The sequence below is a fragment of the Siniperca chuatsi genome, linkage group LG15 (assembly GCF_020085105.1).
Source record: "Siniperca chuatsi isolate FFG_IHB_CAS linkage group LG15, ASM2008510v1, whole genome shotgun sequence".
NCBI classification, from domain to species: Eukaryota; Metazoa; Chordata; class Actinopteri; order Centrarchiformes; family Sinipercidae; genus Siniperca; species Siniperca chuatsi.
This window is the reverse complement of record NC_058056.1, coordinates 14,638,610-14,656,542: the sequence shown is the minus strand read 5'-3', so window position 1 is coordinate 14,656,542 and position 17,933 is coordinate 14,638,610. Positions and strand designations below refer to the sequence as shown.

The window sequence follows — 17,933 nt, the reverse complement described above, 5'->3', positions numbered from 1 at the left end:
ATTGGAAAAGGGACGGCTGTAAAACTGTGACACTTTTATTATCAGAATCTGACCCATTCAGTATAATAACATTTTGAAAGTCTAGAAGAGCCATGTGATTAAAAGATTCAATCCCATTAGTGTGTGCTAATGGGTCAACAACAACAGTCACGGAAGAGCATGCTCTGAACCGGATCGACTGGAAATTGACTACAGTGCGCATGCTCTAATGGCCACAAAACGCGGAAGCGTGAGGAAGCCCGCGGAAAACATGGCGGAGACATTTTTCGACGTACGCGCTCAGTGAGCAAATTTCATTGGAATGAATGGGACACCATCTTTGAACTGTTCTAATAATATATCCATGCTTTGAACGCGGTATCCAGGTCTCCTTAATACATCCATGGCAGAGAGCCACAGAGACAGGACCCGGATGTTGCAGGTTGCGTACTCGAAAACATGACATCATCCCTGAAGAGTTGTGGCTGCTCAGGCTGCAACACAAAGAGTATACACAACATGGGCTCCCAAATCTGATATAAAGCCTGCACATCTTGTCACAGATCTGTATTTGGAGTAAAAATCTATCTTGCATCTTGAGTGCACTATCCTCTTCTCATATAAAGGATGTTTTGATGGGGTTTGCAATTGGATTGGATTCAAGAATTCAAAGGTATATTTGTCACAAAAAAGTAATATGTGTAATGCAATGTGGCGTGCTTCTAAGTTTATGCTAAAAGAATAGTGCGAAAAATAAGAAATGTAAAAAATGATAAAGGATAAAAATTCAAGATAGAAATTATAAATAGATAGATAAAAAAAAAGTGCAGATATGCAGGGCAGTCCAAAGTATTCAGTGAAGAATGCGCTAGACAAGGCCAAGGATATATAGGCCTAGAGAAATATGAAAGGATCATATGAATACAGGTATTGTATTCCAGCTGCCAGTACAGTTTTCCTTTCTCATTCATTTGTTTGTTGTTAAAATCATAACAAGCAGGGCCATGGCAAGGATTTTTAGGAATTCTGAGGTCATTAGTCCAATATTCTTAGCCTTGTTTACTTCTTTGATTAAATGAGAACCTTTCTAACTTTACAGTATATATTTTATGTAGGCAAAGTTTTCTGTTTAACACTGATGTATTGAGCAGTGTAATATATTTTGTAAACTGGGGAAAAAAATGGTCAAAACATGTTTATATTCCCTAAAATAAGGTATTGCCTAGGCACCAATATTGATACCCTGCCCTAGTTCTTCAATATTTATTTTTTGTTGGGGTTAAATATATCAAGTCTAAATACTGGAATCAGTCTGTAAATTAACCACCATGTGTAAGTTTTCAATTTTAGAATGTAAACTCTTCTTGGTTGCTAAACCCTCAAATTCCCCCCAAAAAATACAGAGGACATGACCTCAGCATCCTCAGTGGTAGATGTTAACAAGCAATGTCATTAATAACCATGTTATTGTTCTGTGGTGTTCAGAATTAGAAAAGGATTCTCCAAGCCTATGCTGCATAAGGTAGCTGTATGGCCTACACCAATAATCAGAGAAAATTTAAATTGTATATAGATGCAGTGCCTTTTTCAACATGAAATGCACAATACATGAGTCTATACCCTTGATGAAGAAACACTTTTGTCAACTGGTGATGAATATGACACAACCAGTACTTTACAGACTAAATGTTTCATATTGTCCAAATATGCCTTATGTAATAATAAAATGTTCATGATTCTGCTGTAGAACCATCTGAACCTCTCTTAATAGAGCCCAGTGTCACAGTCACCATTTTTAGCGCCTCCTGTTCATTCTCTTGTGACCTGTGCATTATTGCAATATTAGAGGCCTTGGACAAATTTTTCCATCTCTCTCTTGGTTATATGACGCTTTGTATATTGCACAGCTGCACATTTTAACATAGTGAGGGTGAGCTTGGCTTAATTTGGTTCTCCATCTCTGTTCTGAAAGAGAATTTTGTTTTGAAATAACGATCTCTTTTAGAGAACCAACAAATTGCTGTGTAACACGGTCGTGGTTGAACTTAATTATTGCAAAAAGCTGACATCCACCACAGAGAAAAAAAGGACGGTTTCCCGAAACCTCAAGAGGGCACAATCAAATGACCACACAGCAAACCTGAGGCTGAAGGTGTTCAAATGTATTTTACGTCAGAAAGTAGACGAAAATCCACTGGATGACCCTGTTAATCGTCATTTGTTGATTAAAGTTTTTTTTTAAAGTTTAAAACAATATTGAACGTCATTCATACCATTAATTTTAATGTATCTTTATCTTCGGCTGGGGCTTCTTCCAAAATTGACAAGCGCCGAGCATTAATTTTGAAAATATCCGAGCGGAAGTGACGTCTATATTCGTTACCTGCAGTTTTGTTTTGGTTGAGGCCTGATTACACAGTAGTAGCTACTTCACTTAAGTCATAAGTCTATTCACTCGTTTTCAGCAATGGACTGTTGCATTGTAGCTGCACTGTGGTGTTTTATACCACTTTATTTACTTATTCACTTCCTGTGTTTCATTTTTGCGGATGCGGACTTCACTCTGCTGTGGGCGAGTCTGTTGGGACACAGGCCAGGTGAGTTCATTAAACCTGTCATGTTTCTGACTGAGTCCCGTTTCTTAATAACAGACAAGATAAGGTATCCGTTTGATCAAAGATGGTTGTAGTCTCTAATGAGCCCTCTTTGAGGTAATGTTGGACAGTGGAAACGACAATTAGCTAACGTTTCACGTTTGATCCATGACTGTGATGGTTCTCTTGAAAGGATAAACTCCACTTTTTATATGTAGTGAAAGTTTTCCTAAAATCTTCCAGTGTAGCGGAATCATATCTGGGAATGATTTGCACACGTTTTCATATTACGAACATTTTGTTACAGGTTTTTTTTTTAATAAGCAACAAAATAGGCCTACAAACAGTACAAATCAGACTGAGCACAAATCAATAAAAATAAGGAAAAACAAAAAAGAAAGAATAGAAATCAATATGTATGTTTTAAAGGCTTGTTTGGTTTTTATACAATTAAGTGCTTTCTTAAAATGTGTTAACTCATTCATGAAGACTAAGAACAGTGGTCTGTTATTAATAAATCTAATCTGTGGCTACATTGTTTAGCCATAATAGTCAGACTATTGTGCATCATTTCCCTTTTTCTTAATCCTCCATTATAACTCCAAATTCATTATATTCTCATTTGGGCGATTGAAAGTCCTTTTCAGATTTTGAAACGATACCTAAAAGACCCAGCAAATGACATGAAATGTTAACAGTTGTGTTTTTTGTTAACCAGAGAAAAAGCTGAAAGGGCTGGTGGCATGGGTCACTGGAGCCTCCAGTGGGATTGGGGAGGAGCTGGCCTACCAGCTAGCAAGGTGTGGGTCACGTCTCATCCTGTCTGCTCGACGTGAGGATGAGCTAAATAGGGTGAAACGTCAATGTTTAGGTGAGAGAATTAGATTTTTTTTTAAATTATTCTTTTTTTGCAAGTTATTGTATGGCCTGGCCTGGCTAAAAGAAAGCCTGCTTAAAATTCACCAATACTTTAACTTAAACTCTTGAACTCTTCAGGTGCAACACTGCAGTACAGCACAGTAATACCATTGTTAATACTTTCACTTTTTCTCACGTAGTCAGCCTTCATTCTCAATCCAACAGTAAATTGCATGAGTGTTTCAATACTTAGCCTGAGTTTGTTTCATTTTCGTTAAGTCTTACTCAGTTGTGACCATGTGGATTCTTTTGTCATTTATTTCTCAGAGTGCTCCGACCTCCAGGATGAAGATATTCTTGTTCTTCCACTTGATTTGTTGGAGAGGACATCGCATGAGGAAAAAACAAAAGCCGTGATCCAGTACTTTGGACATGTAAGGCCAGCGAAATTGCTCTGTTATAATAAAAATAATAAAATCACTAGTTTCATTGTAACAAGAACATTTCTATTTGATTAACAACTCAGTCACAATATTTAAGTTACTGGTTTTCAGTTACATAATAGACACCCTCTTTGACTTTTGTTCAATCCATAAAATTTTCACTTTGTTGTTCTCTTTTCATTATACTATGTACAGATGTAACTATGACCAAGCCAAAGTATTCTAAGTTAAAAAAAATTATAATTCAAATCATGCTGTTTTCCTTTTCCATGGCTTTTCAGATTGATATCCTAATCAACAATGGCGGCCGAAGCCAGCGCTCTCTGTGCATGGAGACCAGTGTTGATGTGTATCAGGCCTTGATGGAGCTCAACTTCCTGGGTACGGTCTCCATCACCAAGCAGGTGCTGCCTCACATGACGAAGCAAGGCACTGGAAGCATTGTGACTGTCAGCAGCATTGTTGGCCTCGCTGGGGCGCCCCTGGCAACAGGATACTCTGCCAGCAAACATGCTCTTCAGGTGAAGGGAATACAGATAGCATCTGTTTGGACCAGAGCTACAATAGTTGCATAACTTTTTTGTTTTCTCTGATTTATTTTGTCCAACATCCTCAGTCAGTGTTTGCCAATAAGTTGTTGATGACTTAATATTTTTATCACAGAGGAGCAGGTTTGGTTTATCTGGATCTCTCCTCAACTTTTTAATAGTTTTATATGTGAAATAAATACCTTTACAGGTGATTAGCTGTCTGGGCTCGTGTACCTCCTGTTGCTCATTGTTGCTGTATTGTCTACAGGGTTTCTTTAATTCCCTCCGGACTGAGCTGACTGACTTTCCAAACATACTCATCAGCACAGTGTGTCCAGGGCCTGTGCAATCACAGATTGTCCACAATGCCTTCACAGAGGAACTGAACAAGGTAATGCATTGTATTTGTTATAGAGCTGTTGATTTTGAACATAAACATCTGTATTTTACCTGTATATGGGATGTGATATGACAGTAGCTATTCTGTAGTTTGTTTTCAGTAACCCGTTTTCCTTCCGTTATCTAAGCCTGTGGCCACAGCTGGTAACCAGGAATACAAGATGCCAACAAGTCGCTGTGTACGTTTAATGCTGGTGGGAATTGCCAATGGTGTCAAGGAAATGTGGATCGCACAACAGCCCTTCCTCCTGTTTTACTACGCCTGGCAGTACGCTCCCACATTTGCCTGGTTCATCACAAACATGTTGGGCAGAAAAAGGGTGCAGAATTTCAAAGCTGGTCTGGTAGGTGTATCATCTCCTTTTAGGGAATCTATGTGTACAAAGTTAATATGGTGCATATTTAACCTAAGAAGAGGCTAGATTTATTGTCTACCTGGTGTCACCCATTTTTACTGTTTTCTGCTCTCTCACCAAAAGCTTCATGAGCACTAGTAAGCACATTTGTCATGATGATGATATGTAGGACAATTTTTTGTAGGAAGTTACTGGTCCTGGCCAAAAAAAATGTCCAACACATAACCCCCATGTAAAACAATTTAACACTTCGGTTTTACATTTTACCTTTGGACAGAACCAGGTTGGCTGTTTTCCGCATTTCCAGTCTTTGTGCTAAGCTAACTGGCTGCAGCTACATATTAATTGTACTGACACGAGAGTGGTATCTTCTCATCTAACTCTCGGCAAGAAAGTAAATCAGCATATTTCCCAAAATGTCAAACTATTCTTTTAAAGTTGGGTGGACCTATGCTGGGAGTTCACTAAATTCCACACTTACTGTACTCATAAAGTTGCCCCACCTTCACAGCTGCAACAATATAGGAGTCAGAGGAATGCCAATCAGCCACATGCTCACAGTCCTAGGTAGAGATTTAATCAGCCAAAACAAATGGAAACACCTGTTTGGGTGTGCCGTGTATAGGACCTTAAAAACAAACATTCTTTGTACTATTGTAAAACTATTTTCCATATTTAAGATGTATGTACACCTGGTCAAATTCAGATAAAAAGGCTCATTTTACCCATCACAAAGCGCTCAGATGTGATGGGACCAGTTTGTTGTTTCTGTATATTCGGTCTTGCTGTTGCATTCTGTTCGGTTAACCTTGCTCCGTGAGACTGGGCGATTCTCACCGTGTCAAAAGACTGAAAATACTTGAATAAGGCAGAACGTGGCAGACACTATGCAGAGCTGTCTCTTAACAGCTGGGGGGCCTCAGCTGTTATTGACCTTGCTTGAGCCTAATAAGAAGAAGACAGTGGCCAGCGTATGACAGTGAGCATGAGTACTTCCCCGCGGTGCGGACTGACTGACTGACTGACCAGTGTGTCTGTTGGCCTCTGCTGGACAGTGATAGCTGAGGGCCACGAAGAAAGGTCATGTTCTAACTGGCCAGACATTGGAGCGTCACATGCTTATGCTTAAGTAAGGTCTGTGACGTATTCTTTTGAGACAAAAATTAAAAAAACTGCTGTCTGGAGCCTATACAACTTAACAAAATCTATGCAGTATTCATTAACAATGAAGTCACTGGAGTCAAGGCAATGTCAGGGTCATGCTTGTGACCACCACACAGTTCCTCCAGATTTACAAATCTCACCAGGATGCAGTACATGTAGAAATAGTTTTCATGTTTGAATAAAAATGATAAAATGTTTTGATTTACAGTAGTTCAACATCAGTGCTAACAGCCTTTTTTTCTTTCGCAGGATGCAGACTCTGCATACTTCACTAAGCCCAAGACCTCCTGAAAGTCACATCCTCAAGAGGAAACATGTTTATTGCATTCCTAATGTTCGACCTGGAAAGTGATGTGGGATTTTCCTGCAATATTATGGGGTCTCTTTGCGTTCATCTAGAAGGAAAACGTTTAAAGACCCTTTAAGCTCAGCTTTGAAAGCTCAGAGCTCTCTTCCCAGGGCATGGCAGGGTCTCACAAAAATGGGTTAATTTTATTTTCAAAGGTTAAGTAAATCCTATATTTTACTGTCTTGTAACAAGCATCTTCAGATTATCTGAACTTCTGGTCAAGAGCCTACATGAATTTATAACATAAGGATGATGGATTCCATGTAGGAATGAAGCACTTGCCCTAACCTTTTGAATGCCTAATAAAATTTTGTTTGGATCAATTTTCTGTTTAAGTGCCTAGCTATTTTATTATAAGTATATACAGTTACACATGTAAAAATCAACAATATGTACAAGAGACTATGGACAAATTCATTTAACCCTTCATTCTAAATTGTAAACAAGTGAATTGTAAACAAAACAATAGCACTAAACACCTTACACATACAGCAAGACATAGCCAAGGCACATCCTTGATATCTTAACATTAAAATTCTTGTCCTGTTTTTATGGACATGGAGGGGAAATCACCTGAAAATTGTGAAATCTAAAAAGTACAATAAAATCAGAGGTATTCAGCAGGTGTCTTCTAGAGGGGAGGTGGGCAAATTGATTCACTTTTGTTTTAAGCACAAACATTAAGAAACAAATCACAAAATTTGTGTGCTTCGGTGGAAACCTATCAGGGACTCTGAGTCTTAAGATACAAGATACAAATATTCAATGGGAATTTTTCTGTAATGTGCTGTTCTAGGTGGTAGTCCACATTGTCAGTTAAAATCTGTTAACAAGATTTTGTAACTTGTACAAGAGTACAGTGGTGATGCCACTGCTTCTTCCTCTGTGGTGCAGGAAATGAAGCACCAAAAAGAATTTATGTGAAAAACAAAGTAGGTTCCCATACAGACTATTACTCTTCTGAACCCAGAAGAGTCAACGGTTTCAAAAGTTAAACTCCAAAATTGATTGAAGTTTTGAAGAATTTCCTAATAACCATTAACTTTGGAACTGGACATTTTGCTGTGGTAGTACCGACTGAAAAGCATCCTCTTCCCTCTCCAGAGATTGTTCAGCAGAAAGGGCAGAAGAAGCCATAGGTCAGAGGCAAGGGAAGTGAAGGGGGGCTGAGGAGTAAATAGGGTATCCAAGAGGAGGATCGGCTGCCTGAACAGTTAGGTTCCTTAGCATAAAGGGGTGAGCCTGGATGCTGTAACGCTCCTCGTCATCATTAGTAGCATACAGGAGCTCCCAGGAAAGGTTTGCCCACTGGCCTCGCACCCCCTCTCCATTCAAACGGCCCACATGCACCAGCTGCTCCTGCAGGGACAGAACTCGCCCTGTGTAGGTACCCTGTGGACAAGAACAGTCAATCATACAAATGTAATACATATATTTCACTGAGACTGGCTCTAAATTGCTATTTTAAATAACCTAAATTATATGCCAATGACTGGATAAGAATAAGCTTTAGGTAAGATATCAGCTGAAGTACTTTTATATTTTGTAGTTTAGACAGAATGTACATAATTACCATAGCGAGGTCATGTCCTAGAGAGAATAGAAAGGGTTTCTCCTGAAGGACACTGTCATGCCAGCCTTTCTCTGTCACCAGGCCAATGTACCAATCCCTTTCATATTCCTCCAAGGTGCTGAACAATTCCTCAGGAGACTCCATGGGCCCTAGACTTGCTTGATCAAACAGCAGCTTGAAACTGAACCTGAAGGCAAACAAAACCATAGAGGCAGAAGTCAATGAAATATTAGGGCTGTGATTGGCAAGAATCTGGCGATACAATATGAATCACGATACAGAAGTAATGATTCAATATATTGCGATATTGTAAGCAAGGTGATAAATTGCGATTTTTAAAAATCAAAATTTTACAAAAACTGTCATAGTATAAAGAACACACCACCATATGCATAAAATCTGAGTAAAACAAAGTTTGCTTTTTTATGCGATCAGAATAGTAGGATCTGCATTTATATTTATCAGTCCATGTAACATCCAACATCATAGCACTACTTTTTGTGCAATCTGAGCAAAGGAAAGATATGTGCTGAACCGTCACAGTACAGGGGTCACGGTCCGGTGCAGGCAGCCACACACAGACTACACGGTATGTAGATCGATGCACTTAATGCGGAACTCAAGTGCACGAGTGCGAGTTCCGCCCAGCCGTTAGCAGTATGTGCTGAGGTTAGCACAACAAGCTGATTGGCATGCCAGTCAGTCACACTACGGCGAGCGCAAATGAAACGCTGGAAGACCTGCCTGCGTCCTTTAAATCAGTTGTTTGGGAACAATTTGGGTTTGGGCTGCGAACCCGCTCCAAACCGTGACTCCTAAACCGGGGTATAAACAGAACCGTGACTTCTGTGTACCGTTACACCCCTAATGTAAACTATCAATTAAAAATCAATATAGTGATTTTGAGAATCGATACAGTATCACAAAACATAATATTGCGATATTCAAGTGTATCGATATTTTCTTACACCCCTATGAAATATAAATCTCCTTTTTTTTTGGCCATAAATAAGGTCTAGTGATCAGAATTACCAAAACCTAGAAACTCGATAACTGCCAATTTTACCTGAAAGCACGAAGTGCAAGCTGGTAAAGTTCTTTACTTGAGGAGAGCCAGTCGAGTCCTTCCGTCCATGGTATATCTCCACAATAGAGTCTGTAGACGTAACTGGGACTGGTGAAGGCAGACTCTGCCCCCAGTGAGATGAGACATGAAAGTGCAACCTGTGCATGCAGTTCTTTCAAGGCTTCATCCTCCTTCAGGGCCTTGGTCATGTCCTCTGAGGTCTCGCCCTGCACATCAGGCCCAAAGTGCCCCAAGGTGAACCAAAACCAGTCCTCAGGAAACAAAGACCTGAGCTGCAGCAAGCGGGATGGTAGCAAAGGTGCTGTCCTCCACCCTGTCGGTAGGTTGAATACCTCTGACTGGGGGCAGCTGAAGTTCAGCTGAGGGAGAGAGCCAGGACTCTCTCTGAAGACCTCTGGGTTATGGCCTTTATCCACTGCTGGCATCCCAATGCCCAGACCCAGAGGCTGTAGTGGCTGCAGGGCAGAGAGAGCCATGTTTTCAAAAAGACTGTCCATCTCCACAGAACCTGGCAGAGAGGCCCCTGTCTGCAGCGCTGTGTGTCCAGGCTGGGCCTCTGCAGTCACTAATGCCACTGTCCGCCTGGCTGGTTGAGGTCCAAATAAGTCATCTTCATCTGACCAATCACCAAAGGAGGTCAAACTGGAGCTGTCCTGTCTGAACCTCAGAGAAGACACATTGGATTCCACCATGACCGCCTCAGGTGGCTGGTTACAAGTGGTCTGGGCCAACTGGGAAGACTGGGACTTCCTGCCTCCAACCCCTGGTCCTTCTTCACTCCTCCAAAGAAATCCTTTATGCTTCTGCACACAGTATCGGAGGAGCAACCAGACCAGTGCTTTCAAAAAATCATCCTGAAGTTTCCTCAAGTTGTCATGAGAGTCAATGATGCCAGAAAGCACATTTCGGGCATCAGAGTAGACTCGCACCGCAAGAGCAGCACAAGGGGTGAGGGCGTTCCCCCAGTGCAGGTTAAAGCCCTGTGTGAAACCAAGCCGCTCAGGGCGTTCAAAAGCGGCTTCGAACACTTCATCCACCCTCCGTGCCTCCACTGTGTGGCAAGATGTCTCCTGTAGCTCCAGACCCTGTAACAAACCACACCACATTATGTAATCCTGCTGTAAATGACTGCAGTAATTCTTAATAGACAAAAAGAAAGATACAGTACCTTAATGTTGACTGTACAGTAGCCATATCCTCTCTCCAGGATCATTATCCAAACCATACGATCCTGAAAGCGCCCAAGAAAATGAGAGCCTGGGGCTAAAGAACCTACAGAGGGGGGAGAAAATCATCAGCCACGTATGCATCTAACTGTAAAGAGATGTGATATTTAAAATTGAGGGCAAGAAGGAAGGGAAACACACAATATATGTACATCATGTAACACAGATAAGTAAGAGACTCTTGGTGTACATCCTTTTCATTTTGCATGAGCTGTGCATCCCTCTGCTGACGATGTGGATAACATGGCTACAGAATGAGCTGCAGGGAGACCATCACAGTTGTACAGGAAGGTCATGATACTGTTTTAGCTGGCTGACTGCACAAAGATCTAAATATTAAATCTGTTCTTGGCCTTAGCTTTCCATTAGTCTCTTAAAAACTCACTCAATTTATACAATATGGACTTTTAATTTTGGGCAGCAGAAGACAGCAGGCAGACAATTATTTCAGCACAGATGAACAGCAATGGCAAGGTGATGGAAGCTTTTGTTTTAAGTTGACTAGTGCTTGCTTGGCTCAAAAATGATGTCATGTCCCATAACGACATCTCAGAATAGTCCCTGCCGCTACCTCATGATGGGAAGTGACACGCTAGGCAGACTCCCTTTTCCTGCTCACTGCTCCACAGCCCCCAGTGTGAGCAAAGCAAAATAACACTACAAACTGCCATCGTTAGACTGAGCAACAACCTAACAAGCGCTTATTCTGAATTATATATCACAGCCACAACACTCCAAGTTCAAAAAAACAAGATTGAGTGATGACATCACCTCAGCATTTTTATTCAGTTTTGAATCATCAATCCATAAATAATGATTTTCTACTTCTTTTTTTTTCTCTTGCCCCCTCCTGATCAAGCACAGAACAAAATCCTTGCAGCAGCTCCGTTTTGGCCTTCGAGTATTACGCGCTTAATGGTGCGGAAACATTTGGATGTAATGAATACAGATCAGAGCTATTTTTTTTTTTTGGGTCAGTTCACAGGAAGCTTAACTGGATCATGCAAGCTCACATTACTGCCTGCAATTCCAAAGAGCTGCTCACAACAACATTCCTCTTACTATTAAACCATATGAGGTGATGGTTCAATTCTCTTTGATCTGCATACTGTTCCTACTTGACCTATAGGAAAAGTCCTGTCACTGCAATAATAGTACAAGTCAAAACACATTGTAGTAAAAAACTATAATAATTTTATTAATATTGTTGGAGCTCTGTAGACTGGTGTATGTACTGCTGTGGGCTGTAAATAGCAAAATCAAGGAGAAAGCAAAGAGAAATAATGTATGTAACGTAAAAGTTCAGTTAAAAATAAAAATTTAAGCCACACAGTAATATCACATTTAATTTTAGATATAGTTCTGAAACTTTTGATTAATCCAATTGACGAGTTAATTAATTAAAAATGTATAGATTCCAAATATGTTGACAATCAATTAATTATTTCATTTATTTAGTGACAATACCAAACATTTGCAAGGTATTAATTGATTGGTCAAACAAAAAAATGTTATAATAAAAACAATTATTTGCAGCATGATTTAGATCTGATTATCTCTAATATACTTATACTATGCTCTCAGTGAACACTACAATAGAATATTCAGATAGATTTGCAGATCTTATAAATGCTAAAATAGTAAACACTATTTACCTACTTACTTACTACATTTGAGAAAGATTAAAAAAGGAAAGACACCATAGACAGAGGAGATATCAAGCGTGGACAACTAACCCAGTGACCCCCTTGCAAAGGCCGTCCTCAGAGCAGAGGCCAGACTTCCGCTCATCTGCTGGTAGAAGATTGAGTCAGGGCAGGGACAGGCGGTACCTACGGGGCCTGGCCAACTGCGCTGAGGCCTGGGGAATCCCACCAGGAAGATGGGCAGGGTGAAGAGGGGCAGCAGAGGGGCAGAGAGCAGGGCAGACAGGGTCACCACCACCAGCAGCAGTGGGCATAGGGAGGCGTTCAGAGCCAAGAGAGTTCCAGCAGACTGACGGCGCTGCTTCTTCTCTGTCCAAGATGTCACCAACACTGTCACGGTGAACTTTAGCTTGGCAAGGAACTGGGTCAGTCTGTCAATCAGGAGGCCCACCTGGATCAGAAACACACAGGCAAACATGAAGAACACTGATCTACTGAACCACCATCATGTCTTATCAGCTGTGTAATATACAGTATGTGTATGGAGTGATTTGTGTGCTTCATTCACTTTTTTAATTTTACTTTATGTACTTTGAGTTATGTTTTTCTATTTTAATATCCGCTAACCAAACCAAACGTTTTGGACAATTTCACGGCAGTATAATTAATAAACATTCTGTGGCCATTTTATAACACCTGCACTTTAGTACACCTGTAAAATCAAATGCAATCTAATACAAAGCTCAGCCATAACTTCTACCTTTACAAGGATAATGTGCAGTTTGGACTGACACTGTCAGAGAGCTATTAATTTAACTATATGTTTATCATTGAGGTTGTAGTTTGCAGTGGTGTTGAACTCAACTGTATTACATTGATAGGTGTTTCTTACTCTACATGGGCAGTGGGTGGAATGGGCACCAGAACTGGAGACGGGCGAGCGGGCAATAGAACAGGAATCAGCAGCCTCCCAGTGAACACGGCCGGACCGGGAAAGAACGGACAGAACACAGCCTCCGAGACCAACGGAGGCCAGTTTGACGACAGGGACTACACCACCAAGTGGTTTTCTTGCTTAAGCTCCCTCTCATTCCTCTCCTGCTTCATGCCTCCCCTGTCCCCGCCTGAACCTGCCATGTCTTCGTCGTCCCTGGAGTCAGAGTCCTGGTTGGAGCCTCTGTAAATCACCTCAGTACTGTATTCCCTGTCGTCAAACTTGTCTCCGTCAGTCTCCGGGGCTGTGTTCAGTCCTGATTCGGCCATGTTCACTGTTTTGGCTGATGCCCAGGATGCCCACTTGCGCCTACAGAGTGCAAGTAACAGGATGCTGACTGCAGTTCACTTAATGGCCATCGGTGTCATAAATAACAAGGATTTTCTGAAAACTCCACACAGTACCTTTAAGTACCTTTCTTTCTATATGACAGCGAGTTCTGTGTTAAGATAAACTATTTTACACTGATTAACAAATCCTCGTGAGTGACATCGTTTGTTGTATTGTGAGGAGAGCCAAGCCCACACCTTTTGTTTAGCCTGTTATTTCCTGTAACCCTGTATATAAATCATGGCCAGAAACTCACTCTGGTCAGAGAGAATTCTACAGCTTTGTTGTGAACTTCTATCTCCACTGCGCAGTGAATAAAAATCATCTGAACCAGCCACAGAATTGGACCTGAAAAAATTATTTTACAGTGTAAAAATTTGAAGTAGCACTGTTTAGGTCAGATTTAAGCCTATGCATATATGACATACAAGGTAGAAGGATCTAATGTGGGTTGAAAATAAAGGAAAAATGAATGTTGATCTCACCAGAAGAAGCTGAACTCCAGTGCCCAGGTTGTCCCACCCTGGCAGCATGTTGTTTCCAGCTGCAAGCCGCACCAAGACCACCAACACCATTTGCAGCAGAGCATCCTCTGAACTCTGCCACACCTGCACAGCAATAAAGAGCAACCACTGTGCTGAGCAAAATCAAGCAAAACACACTCTGGGATTAATCACAGTTCAAACCAAATAAAACCAAGGAAATTGTGCAAAGGCACCAAGAAGATGTATTTTTTATTGTCATCCTTTTCAGTTTTATTTTAAACAAAGATCTGTGAATTGTGCTGGTCACATTAACAATCTGCCTGGAGTTACTTTAAAAAGAAGGTATTCATTGTAATAATTATTTTCTGCATGTTATGTTCACATTGATATTTAGATTGTGCGCAATGAGTGTGAGCATACCACTCTAAAAGCTCGTGTGAATCCCACACTGAGGGAAGCCTTGTGGAGCAGCTGCAGAGATTTGTCCATAGACAGGAAAGCAATCATTGCAAATGGAGACACTGTAAAGTAAAACACACACTAAGTGCAGGTCAAAAGCACATTCACACAGAGAGAGCTGTTGTTTTCACACCTGAGAGAGATGTTAAGATTGAAGAACATCAGACTTAAAATACACATTATAATAAGCTCACCAAGATAAAGAAGGACTCTTCTGATTGCTGCAGCAATGTATAATACTCTGTTCCTCTGCTTGAAAGTCTGCACACTGGACATGCCTTTAGGGTACAGGGGATTGAGGAGCACCCCTCCAAATACATAGGCCCCCTGGATCTCTCTGAGAGCCCAGCAGAGGCAGAAGAGTACGAGGAGGAGGTAGCTGACTGGAGCCTGGGGTCCCGTAACCAAGCTCTGGGACTGAACTGACCCGAGGAAGTGATGCAACAGCCCTGCCTCTGCCATCGCCACCAGTAGCAGGCTCAAATATAGCAGCAGCTCCCTGCAGCCCAGATTCCAGCCAAAGGAACTGGGAGAAGGAGGTGGCGACCGCCCTCTGCGAAATCCACGGTCCCCAAAGGCTGCCCTGGGACCTCTGCAGAGTGTGCCAACCTGGCTGAGGTCCAGGCTCAGCAGATATCCCGTAGAGATGGAGAAGAGAACAACACCCAGTGTTGACGGGATGAAGTAATTACACATAGCTACGCCGGCAGATACACCAAACATCAACAGCAGCCTGTCGGACAGTGCACACACAAGAAGTCAGGGCTGACAATACATAGGCTACTGTCACATGTGTGTTTAGCTCAAAATGCTGCTGTAAAAAAAACTTGATATCCAAATATAGTTGGATTTAGATGACATGCACTGAAGCAAGGTATAGATATGGCATCTAATAAAATACTATGTTTGAAATCAGAGCTCATTTCATGGTGAAATGATGACCATAAATAAACTTTATAGGGTAAATGTGATCTAGTGTTACAATTGTAATAGTACCAGAACTTCAAAAAACAAATAAAAATTCATTATTGTTGTCTTGACACATGACTTGACGCATGTTCTTTCAATATGTACCTGAGGTTGCTGGACATGGGCGAGCCTCCTAAGCCAAATACGAGAACCTGCTCCATGCCCCAGAGGAGCAGGGCATCCAGGGGAGGTAGTATACCTAGCGCCCACAGCAGAGGTAGGAAAAGGAACAGCACATGGAGAACTTGGCTGGCCAGTTGGAGCTCAGGGACAGGGCCTGAGAACCTAAACCAGAGCAAGACATTGAGATTTATTATGGCAGCAAGCATTGTAAAATACAGCAGCATTCTATAAGAGGGCTTTTCAATTAATCAGACAACTGTGTTGCTGCTGCTTACCTATCAGCCAAGTCCACAGCAATGAAAATAAAAATGTAGAGGGGCCGGGTGAGTGGGGTGATCTCATAAGTGTCCTGTGCTTGGAAAGTGGCCGTCTCTGTGGCTGTGTTCACAATGAGGGAATACTCAGCTATACACAGTGTCACCCAACTCAGGACAAAGACAACCAGGGATACACCAATGTTGCCGTAGAGAGCAGTCAGTCTGCCAAGGAACACATACCATGTCCCAAAGCCGCAGAGCACCCCAGCTAGTATCGTATGCAGCACCACATTCAGCCCAAACCTCTTCCCAGGGGCAATAAATCGAACTGTCTCTGGGCTGACACAGTGGGTGAATTCCACTTCCTCTTCATCAACCAGGATGTTGGGCGCACCAAGTCTCTCCACTATGCCACTCCTTCGAGCAGCATACAATGCCAGGGCCTGTACACCCGCTGCAGCCCCAAACATAAGCATACCAGAGAGCACTGTGGCATGGAGCTCTTGAAGTAGCTGCAGCTGGCAGAGCAGAGTACCAATGCCCCCAAAAAGCCATGGTGTCAAGAACAATACTGCCTGATTGACATAGACATATGGTGGGGCACAGTAGCCCAACTTGAAGCGTGGACCCCCAAACACTGTCTGGGGGAAGCGCTTCCAGAAGAACTCCTGCTTGTACTCATTAAGAAGGGGCACATCTGGCCCCATTCTGACCATTCCCGAAGGGGTGGCAGGTCATCTCCACACAGCTGAAGGAGGGTGTCCATTCATCGTCCCATACACAATGAAGCTGTCTGCAATGAAGCACACCTTCAGTTAGGCAATGGAGGAATAATTATTACCAAACAAACTAGAGATGCACTAATACAATATGTCATTGTCATACAACAGTAACCCCAGTCTGTGCCTCTCATGTACAAATATTACACAATCTGGAGTTAAATCCGCTGTAAATAATACAAGTTTTACACTGCAATATACTGTCAGTTATTTTTGCTGCCTGTATTTGGATGATTTTGGAATTTCTGAGAACTTCTCCCAACTCAGGAGAACTTCACTTCTTACAGCTGTCAAACTATGAACAGAATACTCGGCCCACTGCAAGAAGGGGTTCAATTGAATGAGCGCTAATTAATAATATGATACTTATATATAATTTATTGTTAATCTAATTTTACTCCTAAATAAACTAAATTATAATTTTTTAAAGCCATGTAACTAACGTTACTACAGGACAGGCATGTCTGAAAAGCCTAACTCCTAATCAATCTGAATACATAACGTTGTCAGAGCATCCCCGAAACTCTCTGAAACGCTGATATGTTGAAATTGTAGTTCGCACCTTATACAGTAAGTCTCAATTAAAAGGGGATGTTTAAATAAACGAATCACGAATATCCTTCGGTTTATAATGTATAGCACAAAATGAGATACAAGACATGAGCTACAGCTGCTGAGTTGCCATGAAAACACACCACAGAAGCTGTAGCTTGTGAATGCGCTAACGTGGGCTAACCTGTTCAAGTTAGTAACCGGACATTTGAAGTCACACTTCATATAATCCAACCAGGTAATTAGCGAAAAGTAAATTGTTTTCTGGACCTCTCTGAGACTGTTCTTGTGTCTTTACCTTAGCTAGCTATATTATTGTTAGCTAGCGATGCCAGCAAGTCTTTTCGGCTTGAGTATCCGTTAGCTTGCTATTACTAACACGTAAATAACACTGGTGTGAGACGAACTTACCGTTAACAGCAGAATAACCAACTGCAGATAAGCTTTGTGTAATAGTTCACAATATAGGTAGTATTATGGAGAACCATGCGGAAATCGCCAGCATTAACATTAGCTGCGAGCTAACCGCTTGAAAGACAAGCAACATCGGCATGCTACATAGACAGATTGCAACCAATAGGAATGGAGACAAGAAGAAAGCGCGTCCTATGATTGGCTTGAATAGTATAACCCCCGCCCCCTACACCACTCAACCACGCCCCCTCAACAACTACACGCGCACACACACGTTTATTAGTACAAAAGGGAACAACACAAATCCATGTTTGTTGTGTCTTCTGGATAAAGACACAAGGGCGAAATCTTGTCAGACATGGGGGGT

General features: G+C 41.6%; 2 protein-coding genes across 2 annotated transcripts; one reads left to right on the top strand and one right to left on the bottom strand.

Annotated features, from left to right (window-relative positions):
• The first annotated feature begins 234 nt into the window (after nt 1–234).
• On the top strand, nt 235–6,995 carry dhrs7 (dehydrogenase/reductase (SDR family) member 7). The gene is made up of 7 exons (XM_044167839.1): nt 235–2,576; nt 3,292–3,444; nt 3,759–3,865; nt 4,156–4,395; nt 4,673–4,795; nt 4,932–5,147; nt 6,573–6,995. The coding sequence occupies exons 1-7, from the start codon at nt 2,447–2,449 to the stop codon at nt 6,612–6,614; spliced, it is 1,011 nt and encodes a 336-aa protein (XP_044023774.1). The 5' UTR covers nt 235–2,446; the 3' UTR covers nt 6,615–6,995.
• On the bottom strand, nt 6,996–17,730 carry pcnx4 (pecanex 4). The gene is made up of 11 exons (XM_044167831.1): nt 17,564–17,730; nt 15,840–16,614; nt 15,547–15,726; nt 14,667–15,205; nt 14,434–14,534; nt 14,014–14,136; nt 12,295–12,655; nt 10,501–10,604; nt 9,312–10,417; nt 8,246–8,432; nt 6,996–8,064 (listed from the first exon to the last, which is right to left on the bottom strand). Exons 2-11 carry the CDS (start codon nt 16,535–16,537, stop codon nt 7,813–7,815), a joined length of 3,651 nt encoding a protein of 1,216 aa, XP_044023766.1. The 5' UTR covers nt 16,538–16,614; nt 17,564–17,730; the 3' UTR covers nt 6,996–7,812.
• Between the last annotated feature and the right edge of the window lie 203 nt (nt 17,731–17,933).